General features: G+C 43.2%; 2 protein-coding genes and 1 non-coding gene across 3 annotated transcripts in view; 1 reads left to right on the top strand and 2 right to left on the bottom strand.

Annotated features, from left to right (window-relative positions):
* Positions 1-840: 840 nt before the first annotated feature.
* Positions 841-7,257, bottom strand: RPL12 (ribosomal protein L12). Its single transcript, XM_032232366.1, has 7 exons — positions 7,096-7,257; positions 6,463-6,536; positions 4,626-4,724; positions 3,851-3,932; positions 2,853-2,939; positions 1,515-1,627; positions 841-1,048 (listed from the first exon to the last, which is right to left on the bottom strand). Exons 1-7 carry the CDS (start codon positions 7,130-7,132, stop codon positions 1,043-1,045), a joined length of 498 nt encoding a protein of 165 aa, XP_032088257.1. The 5' UTR covers positions 7,133-7,257; the 3' UTR covers positions 841-1,042.
* Positions 3,056-3,186, bottom strand: LOC116519727. Its single transcript, XR_004256677.1, has one exon. It is a non-coding gene; the product is annotated as a small nucleolar RNA SNORA65 (small nucleolar RNA).
* Positions 7,258-7,404: 147 nt separating the features above from the next.
* The window catches only part of LRSAM1 (leucine rich repeat and sterile alpha motif containing 1), a 37,337-nt gene continuing 24,477 nt past the window's right edge, over positions 7,405-20,264 (top strand). The window contains 11 exon segments of the mRNA XM_032232367.1: positions 7,405-7,558; positions 7,830-7,988; positions 11,001-11,142; positions 11,569-11,625; positions 13,355-13,399; positions 14,358-14,435; positions 14,752-14,820; positions 15,599-15,683; positions 17,657-17,778; positions 19,053-19,143; positions 19,566-19,696. Coding sequence (XP_032088258.1) covers positions 11,053-11,142; positions 11,569-11,625; positions 13,355-13,399; positions 14,358-14,435; positions 14,752-14,820; positions 15,599-15,683; positions 17,657-17,778; positions 19,053-19,143; positions 19,566-19,696 — 768 coding nt within the window. The 5' untranslated portion in view covers positions 7,405-7,558; positions 7,830-7,988; positions 11,001-11,052.

Below are 20,264 nucleotides of genomic sequence, written 5' to 3'. Positions count from 1 at the left end.
GGTTGCTATTTTTCTACTTGCATTTTTACGTGCTTTTGAACGGCTAGGTTGGCAGAAACTGGGACAAGTCACGGGAGCTCACTCTATTAAGTGGCGCTAGAAATTCGAACTGCCAATCTTTCTGATCGACAAGCTCAATGCCTTAGCCACTGCGTCCTTGATCTTACCTTCATTAAAAAAAAAAAAACAGGTCAATGGAGAAGCGAAAAACCCTTTGGTTTGTATACAAGCATTTTAATTAAATCAGATTTGTACGCTGTAGGCGGTGCTGCTGCTAGGAAGTCAGAACAATTATTGACTTTTTTGCTTATTTTTTTAGTTATATAATGGAAAATAAAACCTTTGGCTGTAACTCAGTTGGGAGATTTTGATATATAGAGTTGAAAATTAAATCCCTGCCAATATTTCTTTGGTCATATAGTCCTCAACTTACGACCACAATTTGTTGGCGAGACAAATATTTAAGTGCATTTTTGCCCAATTGAATGGCCTTTCTCGACGTAGCTGTTTGGTGCAATCACTGCAGTTGTTGAGTTAGTAACAGGGTTAAGTGAATCTTACCCACCGACGCTGTGAGGTCATAAGAGATCACATGACTAGCATCCTGTAATTGTCATAACGAACCAGTTGCCAAAGCATCCAAATTTTGATTATGTGACCGCAGGGATGTTGCGATGGTTGTTAAGCATGAAAAACGGATGTCACTTTTTTCCCAGTGCTGTCGTAACTTTGAAAACTCACTCAATGAACTGTTGTTAAGTGGAGGAATTACCTGTCGAGAATTTAGCCACAAAGCAAACCTGGTGTAATTGGTTTTAAAATAAGGAGTTGACAAAGAGCTGGAGTTAAAGTAGGTGCAATTTTTATTTTTGAAATGAGTACACAAACTTTTTCCACATTTTAAGGGGCTGTGATGGGATCACGCCCTAAGAAGCCGAAGTGGCAAGTTAGTGAAGGTAAGATTTCATGGCAGCAGCCAAACTAACTACTTTTGTTACCGAACGATACAAATACAGTTGCATGCAGCCCATTCCATTGGCGCTTAGCTCTGTTGGAGAAGGAAAGGAAATAAAAAGCAACTCAAGATTATTATTCACGGATAGCCCTCTCTCTCTCTCTCTCTCCTGCAACCACCCTGAGCAGGGAAAGAATGTTCTATTGGCAGGTGTTAAGATTCTTTTCTTTATTAATTTCCTTTTATCCCACCTTTAACTGAAGGCAGCCAAAATACATAAAATTCTATCTTCCTCCATCCCCCCCCCCCCCAACAACGATCCAGTGAGGTGAGCTGGGCTGAGAAAGAGCGAATGGCTTTCGTGCCTAAGGCAGGACTAGAGCTCACCATCTCCTGGTGGATTGGCTGGAATTCCTGCAGCCATTTTTCACGACTAAAGTTGGAGGCTAGAACTCACTGTTTTCCTGGTTTCTAGGCCAACACCTTAAATCACAACCGCAAAAGCTTGCAGTTTAAATTAGCTTCCGATCGATCGATTTGCAGGAAGGCAAATACTCACCGCTGGGCACTCAATTGCCCCACTATTGATGTCATCAATAATGTCGTGGGGGTGTCTACCGTCAACACTGCAGCCAACCGACTGAGCGGTTCCCAGAATCTCCTTAATAGTTCCTGCAAAAGGGCCAAGAACATCTGAATACCCATGGGTGCCTACCTGCTGTGTATGACGCACCACACACACTTTACACACTCTCATCCAAAACGTACAAAGGCCGAAGACATTCAAAAGTCACCCTAGTTCAGGGGTTGGCAAAGTTAAACACTCAAAGAACCATTTGGACCAGTTTCCCACAGAAAACACCAGGAGCCACAAAGGTCCTAACCGGAAGCCCCCCTGTTCAATTCTGGAGCCGAACGGAAGTTCGGTTCCCCCACCATAGAGTCTCCTCCTAGCGTGGCATCCTTTTTCCTCTACCTGTCATAACCAAAAGCCCTATCAATTGTGGAGACAACTGGAAAACCCTCCCCTTGCCATAGAGTCTTCTCCTGGCGCACTGTGCTTCTCCCTCCCCCCCCCCGGAAGCTCCTCTCAAAATTGTGGCGCTGACCTGTGACGGAGCCGCAGCAGAGAGAGGAAAAAGCCAGCTAACTGACCCTAACCCAGGTCACCAACTGGTGGTCCACAGAAAATTTGCATTTTTTATATTGCACTAAATCAGGGGCCCTCAAACTACGGCCCCTGGGACGGATACATGCAATGAATGTTGGTGTTGCTGCAGTCTCCCCCTTCGGGGTCTTTTTGTGCAGGTTGGAGGGGGGGGGAGATATTCCGACGGGGTCTGCTTCAGCCTCCTGGTGTAGGGCGAAGGGAACTAATTGTCTCCTGCAAACTCCCCTCCCCTTTTGCTCCTCTGTTATTTCTTCTAAGAGGGGCCATTCATCGTCCCCTTGTGGCCTTGCTCTCAAGTCGACCCCTGTTCCTTAGCTGTTCCCTTTGTCTGGCCACTCAGCATGCGCACTCTGGGAACAGGCTCCAGCTGTTCTTCTGCCTCACTGATCTCCAACTCTGAAGGCAGCTGATAACTGTCAGATGGCCCTGGCCCCCTCTCTGCCTCTGACACAGAGCCCTCATCAAAGCCTTCCCCAGACTCCAGGACTGGCCCGGCTTCCTCCCCATTGTCCGAATCTGCTATCCCTGCTGGCGGGCCACAATACCCTGGAGGCTTTTAAAGAAGAGACTGGACAGCCGCTTGTCTCAAAATGGTATAAGGTCTCCTTCTTGAGCAGGGGGCTGGACTGGAAGACCTCCAAGGCCTAGCCTATTCTAAGTTCCCAACTGTCATCTGCTGAGAACAAGACTCTTCCGCCTTCATTGGAGAAGTGATCCCAATGTTACCTGAGAGCTCCCGAGCCAACGAACGGTGTCTCATCTGCCGGGCGATGTTGACGATCTCATCGAAGGGGACACTGCCATTGTGTTTAACTGTTAGGGGGGAGGAAAGGAAAAAAAAACAAAACAGGAGCCCAGTTGGATTTTTGCAAGGACACAGAGACGATCACCACATCTTCCAGAACAACATTGCACGCTCGCGATTCTGCTTATGTTCCCAGTCTTCGGCACAGAATTACCCACGGAGAGAATAGCTCTGTTTCCTTGAAAGGGTTTTTTCTCTCAGCTCACCACTGGAATGCGCAAGCCACGGCTGAAAGTAGGCAAGCGCAGTGGCGGGTGGCTGGCGTGGAAAACATCACTGCTGTGTCCTCACCCCTAAAACCTGGGCACATGCCACGAAGGGTGTGTGTGTGTCCTTTTCCAACCCCAATTAACAGGCTTCCAAATGCAGGTAGCCTTTGACATGACTGAGCAATTGAGCCTAACATTCCTGGTGCTAAAGTAAGAAAGTTGAGTTTTGCCCCTTTTTACCTTTCTGGCAGCAATTGTTATATGAATCTCTGCCATTGTTAAATTGTGAACGGGGTTGGGAAGTCAAAGCAATTGACTTTGCTTGTCCGAAGGTCGTAAAAAAGGATGGCGCAACTGTCTTAAATATGACTCGGTTGCCAATTTTGATCACACGGCCACACGGATGCTGCAATGGCCATGGGAAAAACTGTTGCCGGTCACTTTTTTCAGGGTTGTAGCTTTGAACAGTCACTAAAGTAACTGTTTAATTTGAGGATTATCTGTATTACCGGAGGTGACAATTATGAAAGTAATTTTAAACATGGGCTTTCCAAGCTGCCTTGCATCACAACCTCCTATACACATTTGGCTGACTTTCATACAATCTTCAAGCCTCGCCTCTTTCCCAGAGTTGGGCCAAGTCTGCAGCTGAGCAGTCTACAGAAATCAGGAAATGTACATTTTCTTAAATCAAATAAGCAGACACTCACTGTTCTTCTGCTTCTTGCGATCACGCGGAGGCTCCTTCAGAGCTTTGATAATCAGGGCAGAGGCTGATGGGACCACCTCAATCTACAGGAGGGGGGGCAAACAGCCAAATTGTGAGATTGGAAGGAGAATCGGCTTTCTGCTCTACACAATCTGATCCAGCTCATTATAGGCCAACAGACGACTTAAAAGTCTCTGTGCCTTTAACTGAGCCATAACGCAATCTGAAGTCGGCTTCAAATGTTGGGTGAACTCAACCCAGTGTGATTTACTCAACAAAACATGCACGAGCCCTATTTTACAAATCTTTTGTGTGCCGGGTCTCTGACTTAGCACACCACTTGTGAAATGCCTGAACCATTTACTAGGCGACAGTAAGATGACAGGCCTGTTACAAGGGTGCTGTAACATTAAGCAGGGTGAACACCTAGATAAATCCAACAGATCCCAAACGCAGCTATTCTGGTTACTACTTCCCAAGCTTCAAAATGCAGGCCCCCCCCCCCAAAAAAAAACCCCTTTTACACCCTGATTTATCAGGGCAATTTATTACTTGGGTCCAGGATTCCCAAAGGGTTTGTATTCTACTCAAGGTGCAGTCTTAAGTGAACTTCCCACAGAGCAAATTTTGAGTGGTACTCATTTTATCGACCTCGGAAGGATGATAGGCTGAGTCAGCCTTGCCGGGATTTGCAGCTCATAGCGGCAGCTGGGCCAGTCCCTATGAAGACTCGGCAAATTAACCAGAGAGCCATCCCTTTGTGGCGTTGTTTGTACCTGGGCTTGCCTGTTCTGAATCGTCAGCTTCACAGTGATCCTCAGTCCTTTCCAGTCGCCGGTGGCCTTGGCAATGTCATCTCCCACCTTCTTTGGAGACTGAAAAAAGGCAGAAGCAGAATTTTTTTAAGAATAGATTTTAATAATTAGCTAATATACACCAAAGTTTTGTTTCAGAGATTCTGGCCCGGAAATGGGACGCACGATTGACTAATCAAACTGGTAACTGTCCAGTTGTTTAAATTTAGTAGTCTCTGCAAGTCAATCAACGCCAAATATTAGCCCAGAGGACGTGAATTCAGCACAACTCTAGGTGTGATTTGAATGGCCAACACCCAAGGATGGGCGAAGACGATTTTGTAGATTTAAGAATCAGATTATAAATCTCCCAACCCACTATTTCTGGAAGGGGATAAATTCACCCACTGTTTGAAGTTACAACTGCCAAAACATCTTAGGGAGATATTTAGGTGAGTGAGATTCGAACAGCTAGACAAAATGGCCAGATATGCGAGATTCCATTCTATACCCTACAATGAGCATCTCTGCGATAGAAAGCCTGGCTCACATCCTATTTGATTGTTGCTTGTAGAAGGGGGTGAGAGACAGCTATCTTGGTCTATAGACCAAACAAAGGACCCACTGGGATCCCCACATCAAAACAACTTACTTTATGTGAGTCTAGAACCTGAAAATAACAGTTAACACAACAGTCCTTAAACAAAATGGTTAGGCTGAGATCTGCGTAGGAGGGACTGATTGAGGTATTGTAAGGATGGCACAAAATATAATTTTACATCATTTTATCCTATTTTACATATTTATGTATTAAATTATATTGCATTTCATCGTATAACTATTGTATTTTACCTTACTTGTCAGAACCGCAAGCCATCTTTTCTTTTGGGGGTGTTTTTTTTTTTGGAACCCTAACCTTACTTTAATTTTTTTGTATAGGATTTGTGTTTGAACCATGTGCTTTTGTAGGAAGTTATCACACAGCCCTCTCCCAGAAAAATGAAATATCCTAGAAAATATTGAAAAGGCAGAATATTTCTCTGGACGTAAAAAGGAAGACACATGTTTTAAAAGACAGAATAGCTCCCTGTAGCTTCCTGCCCATCCCCACTTTGTCAATGGGCCATTAAGAAGACCAAGCTAGTCCACTTTACATAATAAAGAGTTCTCCCCTTCAGCTCCAGGGAGATGGGATTAAGGCATGATAATATTGGCCCTTTACCCAACTCACCACATGGCATCTGAGAACTCAACCAAACCTGGATTCAAAACACAGCCTAGAGAGTTGCCCCTGCATGACCCCATGGGAATCTGACAACCAATCAGAATACAAGCTCAAGATCAAAGGCCAGAGAGGGCATAAAACCAGGGACTCAGCTTCTCTTCTCCACCAACATTGAAGCATGTGATCACCTTTTCTGTTCAGGGCTCAAGCCATGTGGTCCTGTCCACCATTAAAACCATCTTTCCAAGCAGCCTCCATGTCTCCAGTGTCTTTTTCCCCACTTGGAGCCGAACCCAGAAGGACATTTCTTCCAACACTGATACAGCCTATAGGCTAATCAATAAAACAATAATCTAATCTAACCCACTACAGGTTAATCAACATGGAAAATGGATTGTCTGTAAGGGCTGGCTTTTAAACAGTTCACACACAATTTACAAGCCTCCTAAGGCTGGCTAATTCTTCCAAATTAAGTCAAAACGGGCTACTTTTTGCTTCCTTAAAAAAATAAAATGTGGTCCAGAAAGAGATTTTCTATGATTAAATTCCCCCCAGGCAAAAGCTCTAATTCAGAAAATGTAAATCAAGACATACCAAGCCCAAGGGTCCAATTTTGGGAGCCAGAGCAGAAGTGGCCCCCACTTCACCTCCAGTGCATCTCAGGAACACTGCAAGAAAAATAAAGACAATATAATAAGGATCAATGACAACTGTTAAAATTAATCCCAGTGGCATGCAGTTCCCCAGGCAGGTTTTCTTGGCAAAAATAGGCAGCCTTCCCGCAATAAGTTGTTTTGCAATTGAGAGGGAAACACAATTGCGACTGCGCACTGAAATTTGTGCCAAGGCTAGAAAATGGGGGAATTTAATCAAAACGGGTCAGTAGATGGCAGTTAATTAATATTATTAAAAAACCCTTTTTGCCATCCTGCAAACCCTTTTTATTTTGTTAAAAGTATATGCCGCCCATCTTAATTATTGCATCATCTGAACAAATTAATGAAATAATTAACCCCCAAATAACTGGGTTCAATAGGAAAGGGGACGAAACAACAGGAATTATTGAAAAAAAATCAGGCAAAATACTGAAACCAATTAAAATCAACAGAAATACAAGATAGACACGCATGGAAGCGTTCACACGTTCCTGGTCCTGCAGGAAGCTTTAACGGAAAAAACGGTTCTAAATGGCGCCTAAGAGAAGAACCAGGCAGGCTCCATACCCACCGACTTTGATCTCGTTGGGGTCGAACTTGGGCGGCATGGTGGCGACGATAACCTCCGGCCAACGTCCGAATCAGATGGCGCCGGATTCGCAAACCGACAACCAGGCTCCGCAACGAAAATTAGAAAAGCCTCGAAATGGCGACTCCACGGACTATAAGCAGCCAAGGTCTCGCGAGATCGGGGCCAACGGCCGTCTTGACAACGGAGGGGCGCGCGACTCCTCCTTCGAGAACGCCAGGTCCGCCGAACTCTCGCGAGACTTGCCGTTCTCCGCCGCCATGGCTGTTAAGGGCACCGGGCAAAGAAGCGAAACCTTTTGAAAGGGCCGCGTTTCCCTGGCGGGCCCGAGAAGGCTCGGAGCCGGGGAGGAGGGCGGCTTCGAGCCGTATGGAGGAAGCGGGGAAAAGAAAAGCGAAAGGGCCTAGGTTTTTTTTTTTTTTAATGTCGCGGATGAGCGGAGGCGGTAAGTACAGAACGCGGGGAGGGACAATCCTGGCGAGGTGGGCGGGGCTTGCCTCCTCCTTTCCCTTCAAGCCCTGGGCGTGTGGATCCAAGGAAGGGGGCGTGGCCACTCCTTAGCTGTGCCCCCTCCTCCTCCTGTTTCTGGGCGTGGCCAAGCCAGCTGGTCTTGCATTTCCTGCATTTTGATATATTTAGCCATTTGGGGTTTATTTCTTCCCAAAATCAGATCAGTGCAGTTGCTTTGGCTTCTGATTGCCTCCCTCCCTCCCCAGGCCCTCCGTTCTGCCCCTTCCCCAGCCCTCTCAACCAGCCTTCCTCCTGCTGGCATGACAAGCAAGAAATCCAGCTTCACCTATTGAGTGTCTGCCTGGATCCTTGGCACTCCAAGTGACTTTTTACATTCAGTCCGATGCCATGGGGCTTCCTGGCAGGTAAGAAAAGGGAGAGGGGAGGCAGCAGTTTAATTTGTTTATTTTTTTGTTTAGTTTAGTTTGTCAAACATGTAAAAGATCATTGTTGCTTGTGTCCTTACGATTTTATACTGGCGCTGATTGTTTCTTGATTGCTTATTTGTACACTATGATTAAGCGTTGTACTTTTGTGTCGAATGTATCTTTTATTTTATGTACACTGAGAGCATCTGCACCAAAGACAAATTCCTTGTGCGTCCAATTACACTTGGCCAATAAATAATTCTATTCTATGCTATGCTATTCTCTATTCTCTATTCTCTTTCTATTCTATTATTTCTATTTCTATTATTTCTATATCTATTTCTATTCTGTTCGACTCTATTTCCTATTCCATTCCATTCCATTCTATTCTCTATTCATTCCATATTCTATTCTATTCTATTCCATTCTATTTTTATTTTCCATGCCATTCCATTCTATTCTCTATACATTCTCTATTCTATTCTATTCTATATTTCTATTCTATTCTCTATTCATTCCATATTCTATTTTACTCTAGTCCCTATTCTATTCTATTCTATTACAGGTATAAATATAAACATAATGCTCAACTCCCAGTAATTCTCGGCAGTATAAAGCATTTTAGTAAAGACAGAAGCTTGTTGACAGATAATAGACACATCTTTAATGGCCAAGGTCCAGCCAATGTCGACATTCCAACTGATTGTATTGTTCGCGTGTTTCCCTTAAAGGCACCGTTAATTGTTGCTTCTAAATAACACGTGACAGATTCCGTCACCCTTTCATAGGCCTGTTTCCGAGCTATTAAAAGATTTCTTTGTATGTTGCCACAACTCTGGACTTATAGTCTGTGAAAGGAAGATTCTTTGGTTTGCCCCAAAAATAACTGGAACCCTGGAAATTTCAGATTCACCAAAAATGCGTATATGAAAGGAGAGCTTTTGGTGTTCTCCCTAGTTCACTCTTTGAGTCGATAAAACCATCTGAATTTCTATTCTATTCTACAATAATCTGTTTAATTTTTTAAAACTTTTGTATTATGTGTTTCTTTTAATGTTGTACGCCGCCCTGAGTCCTTGGGAGAAGGGTGGCATATAAATCTAATAAACCTAAACCTGAATGTCAAATGGAATTCTTCCCTTTGGATAAATGCAGTAGTTGGGAAGTCTTGCTTTTCTTTTTATTATTATTTTTTTAAAGGGATCGTAACTATAGCTATATATAGGCCATTGAACACCAACACAGCCGACGAGGACATTTGTATTCCCCCGTGCCATCACTGCTAAAAACTAATTCCCACAACATTGTCAAACTATCTCATCTTTCCTATTTCCTTATCCTCTATAATTTTTTTATCTCACAATTTACATTGTTTTGTTTAGTATCCTAGTATGAGTTATGCTTATTGCTTATTTAGCATCCTATGATTATCATTTATGATTATGACGAATGCATTTTTGGGATGATTATGATTGTGATTTATCACTTGTTGTTTGTGTGTATGGGGAGAGCTTATGCACCAGAGGCAAATTCCTTGTGTATTCAATCACACTTGGCCAATAGGGAATTCTATTCTAACATTAAAAACAACACTTGTTAACAGTGATATATTCAAATCCTCCGGGATTGGGCAGCCTATAAATTTAATAAATGAAATGAAATAATGTGGGGCTTCAAATATGCATTGGCTATTAATCACTTGGTAAGCTCTAGCCTTTTATCACATGTATATACGTATCATTTCTTCCCCCCTCACCAAAAATGCATTTGTGCCAGTGGTGGGTTTCAAAAATTTTTCGAACCTACTCTGTGGATGTGGCCTCCTTTGTGGGAGTGGCTTACCGGCCATGTGACCTGGTGGGAGTGGCTTGCCGGCCATGTGTTTTCTTTCTTTCTTTCTTTCTTTCTTTCTTTCTTTCTTTCTTTCTTTCTTTCTCTCTCCCTCTCTCTCTTTCCTTCCTTTTGTCTCTGTCCCTTTTTCCTTTTTTCTTTCATCTCTCACTTTTTCTTTCTTTTTTTTATAAGTTTTTATTTTAAACACATAAACACATCAACAAAAACAAACACATGACTTAAGACAACATAGGAACAAGAAGTTCCATCATATATCATACAGCAGTTCCGTATCGGTTTCTTTGCAGTTAGTGTTTTCCCTTTCTATACCTTTCTATCTTACATTCATGGTCTCCTTATTCGTTATCCATTTTTATGTACAATTCTATATTTATTTATACTTATACTTTATTCTTAGCTATTTATAACCAAATATTGTTTACCTATAATGTGCTATATATTCTTACAATCATTTATTCTCTTACATACAATTCTCTCTCTCTCTCTCTCTCTCCTTCCTTTTGTCTCTCTGTCCCTTTTTCCTTTTTTTCTTTCATCTCTCTCTCACTTTTTCTTTCTTTTTTCTTTATTTCTTTCTTCCTTTCTTTCTCTTTCTCTTTCTCTGTGTGAGTCTCTGTGTGTGTGTGTGTCAGTGGTGGGTTTCAAAAATTTTTGGAATCTCTTCTGTAGGTGTGGCCTGCTTTCCGGGTCCACTGGTAGAACCTCTTCTAACCGGTTCGGTAGATTTGACGAACCGGTTCCACCGAATAGGTGCAAAATGGTAGGAACCCACCTCTGATTTGTGCATTAGCAATAATAATGCAAATGTGTGGGTTTATTCCTGAAACTATTAATTTTCACAGGTCTGATAATAATGGGCTTTCTGATTATTTCCCATCCCATCTTAAATTAAAATTTGACAAACAAACCTATTGGTAAGGGGGAAAGGCTGTTTTTCTCCATTCTGGGAGCTATTATAGGGGGAGGGAGCCAGGGAATTCCCACCCACCCCCTCCCCAAAAAACTACATCCTCGGGTGTTGTAAAAGGTGTCAAAGACAGGTTGTCAAGATGACGAAGGTGGTGTTGGTTTCCTGGGGTGTGGTAGGCGGAACCTGCAGAGCAGGCCAATCTGTGGGTGACTTGATCTGGGATGTAACATCTTCCTGTTTCTCAGGTCCTGATCACTGTCCTGGTTGCGGCAGCCTTTCTTTGCTGGACTGGGATAAATGGAGACAGGAGGCAAGATGTTGCTTTTCTTTCGGAAAAGGAAGGCGAGCAGCGAAGCCCGGAAACGGCTGGAATACCAAATGTGTCTTGTAAGTCATGGGAAGACTATATATATCATATTTTTCGGAGTATAAGACGCACCAAGGTTTTGAAGAGGCAAATTAAAAAAAAAAAGTAGGTAGGTAGCTGTTTCCAAGTGTATTTATCCATGTGCTGGAGAAGGAAATCGCTGACAATCTGCAGCACCTAAGACTTTGTTTCTGCTGGCACGGCACTTAATCAATCTAATTCTCATCAATCACTCTAACTAAAGAGCTTTCCGAAAGGGGGGAAAAAAAGTTTCGGCACTCTGCAAACTTCCCAAAAACGGCCTATTTTTGCTCTCAGGTTGCCTTAATGCTGACCCTGACTATCACGCCTCCTCCTCCTCCTCTGATTTGGTTGTGATGGCGGCCAGCAGGCCACAACACTCTGATTTTGCAGCCAGTAAAACTCATCTGCCCGTTTTTCAACAGGCCAAAGAAGCCGGAGCAGATGATATCCTCGATGTCTCCAAGTGTGAACTTTCTGAGGTAAATTCTCTCCATTTCTGGTTCTTGGTGGGTTAGTTGCCTGAATGCTGGCGGCTCTTAGGAGGGGAGCTTTGCAAGTCATACTTTGGAAGGCTTCATTATCCTCATTCTTTTTCAGTTGAGTCTGATTTTAGAATAGAATAGAATAGGAATAGGAATGGAATAAAATAGAATAGGAATAGAATAGGAATAGAATAGGAATAGAATAGGAATAGAATAGGAATAGAATAGGAATAGAATAGAATAGGAATAAAATAGAATATGAATAGAATAGAATAGGAATAGGACTAGAATAGGACTAGGATTAGGAATAGGATTGGGATAGGAATAGGATAGGAATAGAATAGGAATAGAATAGGAATAGAATAGGAATAGAATATGAATAGAATATGAATAGAATAGAATAGGGATAGAATAAGAATAGAATAGGAATAGAATAGGAATAGAATAGGAATAGAATAGGAATAGAATAGGAATAGAATAGAAATACGATTGGGAATAGAATAAGAATAGAATAGAATAGAAATAGAATAGGAGTAGAATAGAATAGGAATAGAATAAAAATAGAATATGAATAGAATAGAAATACGATTGGGAATAGAATAGAATAAGAATAGAATAGAAATAGAATAGGAATAGAATAGAATAAGAATAGAATAGGAATAGAATAGAATAGGAATAGAATAGGAATAGAGTAGAAATAGAATAGGAATAGAATAGGAGTAGAATAGAATAGGAATAGAATAAAAATAGAATAGGAATAGAATAGAAATACGATTGGGAATAGAATAGGAATAGAATAGAATACAATAACAGAGTTGGAAGGGACCTTGGAGGTCTTCTAGTCCAACCCCTACCTAGACAGGAAACCCTACACCTCTTCAGACAAATGGTCATCTAATATCTTCTGAAAAACCTCCAGTGTTGGGGCATTCACAACTCCTGGAGGAAAGCTGTTCCATTGATTAATTGTTCTCACTGTCAGGAAATTTCTCCTCAGTTCTAAGTTGCTTCTAGATTGAGGTTTGTTCCCGGTACAGGTATTCCTCGACTTACAACCACATTTGATTTCCGTTGCTAAGCACGGCGGTTGTTAAGTGACTCGCCCGATTTTATGACCTTCTCCACAGTGGTTAAACAAATCACTGCAGCTGTTGAGCGATTTCGGGGTTTGTTAAGCCAATCTGGCTTCCTTCATTGAATTTCCGCGTCGGAAGGTTGCAAACAGGTTTCCCAATGACCCCGGGAGGCTGAAACCTTAGTGAAGGCACGCCCGAATTTGGACCATGGGGCCGTGAGGATGCTGCAGTGCTTTGTAAATACGAGGACTGGTTCCCAGTCAACCCATTTTAACTTCTAAGCAAACGGTTGTAAGTCAAGGACTACCCACGCGGCGGGTTTGTCTTCTGGAAGGATCGCCTCAGCAAATTTCGCTACCAAAATGTGAAAACAGCCAATTGCCAAGATGCGAAAGAAACAAGATTTGCATCCGACGCGAATCAACTGGCATAAACGATCCTCGATGCCACGTTGAAAATTTCCACATAAGGAATGTATCCCACGCAGGATGTGTTTCGAACCTAGGGGGCAGAGGGAAATCTGTTTTAAATTAGGCCTGCATCTTCTCATGCCTGTTGCCTGAACTGTCTCCGGGACGTTACTCAAATGCTTCCAGGATGGTTCTGACTGCTTTCGTCTCAACAAAAATTGTCTTTCTCTTTCTTCTTAGCTTCCCTATGGTGCCTTTGCCACTTGCAGAGTGCTGCAGAAGAAGGTAAGAAGGAAGATGGAATTTTAGCACAAGATCCAAGATGCAATGCATAAATAGATAGATAGATAGATAGATAGATAGATAGATAGATAGATAGATAGATAGATAGATAGATATACACACACAAAACTATGTGATCGGGCTTGATACATCGACGCAACTGGAAAATAAATGAGTAGTTACGAGCAGCCTCTCCCCCTTCTCTCCCTCAGGCTTGCCCCGTTGATCCTGTCCTATCTCCTTCTCTCCCTCAGGCTTGCCCCACAGAGGCCTCTCCTATCTCATCCCCTTCTCTCCTTCAGTCTAACTCCTTAGCATAAGAGTGTTTTTCATGTGGGAAGGAGGAGTAGAATGTCTAAGCTCCCAGCCTTCAGGATGGTTGTGTCATACACTGGCCACGCCCACACCCAAGTGGCAGTTGGAACAGAGTTCTTTTCAGGTGGGGAGGGGGGGTAGAATGCCTAACTCCTTAGCATCAGAGCGTGTTAATAGTACTATAAGAAATACCAATGATCTGATACTAATAATCAAAAAACCCTTTCTTAGCGAGCACCTAGAAGCCAAGAGGAACATATGTGCCAAATTTGTAGGTTTTACGGTTCTGGAGATTTTGTGTTGATGCATGAGCGGTATTTCACTTTTTTTATATATAAATATGAGAAGCTTTTCTGGACGTCCAAAAATCTGATGATTTTCATTTTAAAGAGGACTGTTCAGAGGTACTAGGAGGAATTTCATTAAATACCTCAAGTTTCATTAAACCAGAAATGCGTTCCTCAAATTCTCAAAATTGTGAGAATCAGTGTTTTATCCATTCTTCCTGTTGTCTTTGAGCCAATGTATTTCCTATCTCAAACTCTTCTGTCAAATTCTTTCATTCAAACTTTTCAGATAACCCAGTTTAACTACTCTCTCCTTTCCGGGTCGGTTGGAACATTTTCTCTGTTGTTTTCTCTTTCAGGTGCTGATCGTTCACACGAATTTTTTGACATCCCTCGTCCCGAAATCCTGCAGCCTCTCTAATCTTGTAACCGTAAAGGTGATTCGCAGTTCTTTTCGTCAACTGTTGGCGGGAGCTTTTTAAGGTCCCGAATCAAAAGGACAAGCAATGAAACCTAGTTTAAGACTTCCCCTGTATTTTAGCAAGCTTTTCAGGGGGCGGCCTGGAGCTGCTGCCGTATTCTTCCATTCCTCGTTTCTGGATTATAATCACATCAGCTTTCACCATGGAGGCTAGGCTTATTTGAGTTGAATTTTTTTGAAGTTTTGGAGATTATTGGAGTTAAACAATAATCAAAAAGCATCTGTGCCCTTGGGAGTGGATTGTTATGGATGTCTTTATCCTTCTCTTCCAGGTTTTAGACCTCCATGACAACCAGCTGACCTCCCTTCCCGCCGATATCGGCCAGTTGACTTCTCTTCAGGTAAAGAAACGCTGGATGCTATGGTAGCCCGCCAGCGGCCACTGTAGCTGGCAGCAGAGTCGGACAGTGAGGAGGTTGGGGAGGAAGATGAGCCAGTCCTGGGGGCTGAGGAAAGCTCAGACGAGGGATCTGCGTAGGAGGCAGAGAGGGAGCTAGACAGCAATGAGGGAGAGGAACAGCTGGAGCCTGTTCCCAGTGTGTGCATGCGCAGAGCTGCCAGAAGACAAGAACAGCTAAGAAAGCAGGGTCGACTTGGGAGTAAAGCCACACCTTGGAGGTGATTGGCCCCTCCCATAGGAAACAAAAGAGGAGCGAAGGGTGGGGGGCTTTTGCAGGAAACAATTTGTTCCTTTGGTCATTTCAAGAGTGTAAAGTTCTGTTTGTGACTATAAGAGACTCTGTGCATTTGGAAACTAGTAATCTGGCAGTCTTCCAAACGAGATAAGGTTCGTGTGGATAAACATTCCTCTGAAAGACTGCTTACTAAGCTTTGCGGACTGTGAATGAAAGGAATTGACAGTCGTGGCAATAAAAGGAGTTTTGCCGGGATCCCCCCTCTGCTTCACGGTTTTTAAGGAAGCCTGGCTCAGAACAGATGCTCAGGGAATCTCTCGGCAGTTTCAGGAACCAATGTGGTCCTTTTTTTAGCCCTCTCGATGTGGTTTTCACAGTTGCACCAAGTCCTTTGTGCCGGAGGTTTCACAGATTGCGCAGGGTGGCCTCGACACACCAGTTTCAAGGGGTGCATTTTTGTCCCTTTTGTTTCTATCCTTGGTAGGTTTTGAATGTGGAAAAGAATATTTTAAAAGCTCTTCCGGACTCGATCGGGGATCTCGCTCAGCTTCAGACGCTGAATTTGAAAGGTAGGGCAAAACAGGGTCCGAAGAATGATGGCTCTGATTATTAACATAAGTGTGTGTGCGTGTGTGTGTGTGTAGATTAAACTGAAAGTTTGCTGAGAATGGCTCGGTGTTCCAGTTTAAAATTTTAGAAGAGGATGCAGCCAAGGGATATAAACGACAATCCCTGGGTTTCTGTACAAGAATCGACTATAATTTAGCCTAGCAGGGATAAATTTCGCTTTGGAGTTCCTCAGAAGGAGTTCCAAAATTTATTATTTTTTTGTTCCCCGGATGAAGGCAGATATACGCGTCCCAGAATCCAATCTTGGTCATTTATTGGGGTTTTAGTTTTGATTTTTTTTGTTTGCTTGAAACCAGACTCCATCAGCGCTGCAACAGATAAAAAAAGTAAGATAATTTCAAAGCTGTACCTTTGGGGACGGTTCCATTAGTCATCAGGAAGTTCAAATTGCAAGAATAGAGTAGAGTGGAGTAGAATAAAAGAATAGAGTAGAATAGAATAAATAGAATAGAATATGGAATAGGAATAGTATAGAATAGTATAAATAGAATAGGAGTGGAATGGAGTGGAATAGAATAGGAGTGGAGTGGGATGGGATAGGATAGGATAGGATAATAGAATAATAGAATAGAACAGAATAGAATAGGAGTGGAGTGGAATGGAATGGAGTGGAATAGAATAGGAGTGGAGTGGGATGGGATGGGATGGGATAGGATAGAATAATAAAATAGAACAGAATAAAATAAGAGTAGAATAGAATAAAAGAATAGAGTAGAATAGAATAGAATAAATAGGATAGAATATGGAATAGGAATAGTATAGAATAGAATAGAATAGGAGTGGAATGGAGTGGAATAGAATAGGAGTGGAGTGGGATGGGATAGGATAGAATAGGATAGGATAATAGAATAATAGAATAGAACAGAATAGAATAGGAGTGGAATGGAGTGGAATAGAATAGGAGTGGAGTGGGATGGGATGGGATGGGATAGGATAGGATGGAATAATAAAATAGAACAGAATAGAATAGGAGTGGAATGGAGTGGAATAGAATAGAATAGGAGTGGAGTGGGATGGGATGGGATGGGATAGGATAGGATGGAATAATAGAATAGAACAGAATAGAATAGGAGTGGAATGGAGTGGAATAGAATAGGAGTGGAATGGAGTGGAATAGAGTAGGAGTGGAGTGGGATGGGATGGGATGGGATAGGATAGGATGGAATAATAAAATAGAACAGAATAGAATAGGAATAGAGTAGAATAAAAGAATAGAGTAGAATAGAATAGAATAAATAGAATAGAATATGGAATAGGAATAGTATAGAGTAGTATAGAATAGGAGTGGAGTGGAATAGAATAGGAGTGGAGGGATAGGATAGGATAGAATAATAGAATAGAACACAACAGAATAGAATAGGAGTAGAGTAGAATAGAACAGAAAAGAGAATAGAATAGACTAGAATAACAGAGTTATTACAGAGTAATAACAGAGTTGGAAGGGACCTTGGAGATCTTCTAGTCCAACCTCCTGCTTAGGCAGGAAACCCTACACCTCTTCAGACAAATGTTTATCCGACACCTTCTTAAAAACTTCCAATGTTGGAGCATTCACAACTTCTGAAGGCAAATTGTTCCACTGGTTAATTGTTCTCACTGTCAGGAAATTTCCCCTTAGTTCTAAGTTGCAGTACAAAGTACAGTTAATGTAAAACTAAGGCTGAAGACCTCCAGCTTAGTATAAACAAACCCTTGCACCCGAGGGCATGAATATCGTAAGCTTTAAGACCCCCGCTGATTGTGAGAAGATTAAAATTAAAAGGCAGGTCATTTCTGACTCGACAACAATTGGTTTAACAACGGTTTGAAGTCCGCAACCGTTTAATCCGAACCGATTCTTCGGGCCTGACATTCCAAATGCTTTTTTTTTTTTTTTTTTTTTTACTTTTCCACTTTCTGGTTTTCCGGGCAGGGAACAAGCTCAAGAAATTGCCCTCCACTTTGGAAGGCCTGCGGAGTTTGCGAACGTTGGACATCAGCGAAAATTCGGTGCAGGAGTTGCCGCAGAGCCTGGCTCACATCCGAACCTTGGAGGTAGCGTTACAAATAAGAGACGCTCAGCTTTTAAGTCCAGTGTCGCTTAGGCCAGCATTCTTGGTCTTCCTGAAATCTGGCAACCCGCGGGAGAATAAACCAGGAATTGTTGGAGCCCTCCAGGAGGACTTTCTTTCTTTGCAAGATTGAAGCCCTATTACAGGAAGCTCTTGACTTACAATGGTGGCCAAAGTTAGTACAGGCCTGAAAATAATGGCTTATGGCCGTTTTTCACACTTGCGACAGTTCGAGCATCCTGTGATTACAATTCAGGCTCTTGGCAACTGACTTGTATTTATGACGGTCGCAGCCTCCCGTGGGGGGTGGGGGAGGGAGCCAGATCCATTTAACAGCAGGGATTGCAGAACCGCAAGGGATTCCCTAAACAACTGGGGCAAGGGAGTGGGCAAAATTTCACTTAACAAATGTCCTACTTGGCGACAGAAATGTGGGATTTAATTGTGATCAAGGACTAACTGTATTTACCTTAGCAAGATTGTCAGTTTGTATCCATCCATCCATCCATCCTCCAAGGTCCCTTCCAATTGTTATTCTGTGTCTGTCTGTCCTTCCTTCCTTCCTCCCTCCCTTCCTCCCTCCCTCCCTTCCTTCCTTCTAGGTCCCTTTCAACTGTTATTCTGTTATCTATCCTCCCTTCCTTTCTTTCTTCTCTTGCCTTTCCTTCCTTCCTTCCTTCCTTCCTTCCTTCCTTCCTTCCTTCCTTCCTTCCTTCCTCCAAGGTCCCTTCCAACTGTTATTCTGTTATCTATCCTTCCTTCCTTCCTTCCTGCCTTTCTTTCTTTCTTTCTTTCTTCTCTTGCTTTCTCTCCCTTCCTCCCTCTTACTTGCTTTCTTGCTTTCTTCTCTTGCTTTTCCTTCCTTCCTTCCTCCCTCCCTCCCTCCCTCCCTCCCTCCCTCCAAGGTCCCTTCCAACTTATTCTGTTATCTATCCTCCCTCCCTCCCTCCCTCCCTCCCTCCAAGGTCCCTTCCAACTGTTATTCTGTGTCTATCCACCCACCCATCCATCCTTCCATCCATTCCTTATAAGACTTTATAAACAGAAGAACGACGGTTGTGACATTCCCTAAAGTCCACTGAAGATGTCACCCAACCTGGTAACAAAACATTCGCAAACCATCCCACAAGCTCAGAGAACGAACCTCCCCCTCTCCTCCTCCACCCCAGCTACAGATGTTCGCCACCATTGCAGAATTCCAGTCCTGGCTTAATGCAAATTAAAGGCAGCTGCAGGATGTGTCTTCCTGTCTTGTAGACTTTGTCCCTGGACGCCACAGAAATGGTTTACCCCCCAAATGAGGTCTGCAGCGCCGGTACCGAGGCCATCCAGAGGTTCCTCTGTGAAAGTAAGCATTTTGGTCGCAACTCAAGGACTACCTATACATTGAAGAAGAAAAAAGAAACTTACGACCACTTTTCATACTTCACGGCCGTTTTTACGGCATCCTTGCAATCATGTGATCGAAAATCCACACCCTTGGCAATGGACTCATACTTATGACGGTTTGCAATGTCCCGGGGTTGGGTGGGGTTTACGTGATCCCCTTTTGTGAATTTCCAACAAGCAGGCTCCATGGGGAAGCCAGCTTCATGGAACAACGGCAGGGATTCACTTAACAACGGTGGCAAGAGAGATGATAAAACGGGCGGGATGGGACTCACTGAATAAACGCTTGCTTAGCTATGAAGATTTGGGGGTTCCACTGTTGGCGTGAATCAAGAACGACTGCCTGAATTGTGATATTGTGATTTGTGGTTTTCCTTCCAGAAGTGGGCGTAGAATACAACTCTCCCTCTCAGTATTTACTCCCAGTTTTGGAAAGCGACGGAGGGGAGATATCGGCAGATGGCATCCGGAGGACAGCTGGCAAATACATGGAAGAGGAAGCCGAGTGGCAAGTGAGTGTTGTTGTTGTTGTTGTTATTGTTAGTTGCGAAGTCATGTTCAACCCATCACAACCCCATGGACAACGTTCCTTCAGGCCTTCCTGCCCTCTACCATCCTCTGGAGTCCATTGAAGCTCACGCCGGCTGCTTCAAGTGACTCCATCCAGCCACCTCCTTCTCTGTCATCCCCTTCTTCTTTTGCCCTCCATCTTTCCCAGCATTAGGCTCTTCTCCAGGGAGTCCTTCTTCCTTCTCATTAGGTGGCCAAAGTCTTTGAGTTTCCTCTCCAGGAACTGGCCTTCTAAAGAGCAGTCAGGGTGGATCTCCTCTAGGACTGACCGGTTGGATGGCCTTGCAGTCCAAGGGACTCAATGCAGGAGTCTTCTCCAGCACCAGAGTTCAAAGTTTGGCACTCAGCCTTCCTTATGATCCAACCTTCACAGCCATCCATTGCAACTGGGAAAACCACAGCCTTGACTATACACTTTTGATTGGCAGGGTGATGTCTCTGCTTGTTAGTAGGCTGTCTAGATTTGCCATCGCTTTCCTCCCCAGGTGAGTGTTAACTCTCCCCAAATAT

The sequence above is a fragment of the Thamnophis elegans genome, chromosome 16 (genome assembly GCF_009769535.1).
Source record: "Thamnophis elegans isolate rThaEle1 chromosome 16, rThaEle1.pri, whole genome shotgun sequence".
Taxonomy (NCBI): domain Eukaryota; kingdom Metazoa; phylum Chordata; class Lepidosauria; order Squamata; family Colubridae; genus Thamnophis; species Thamnophis elegans.
This window is presented reverse-complemented; position numbering and strand designations above follow the sequence as displayed.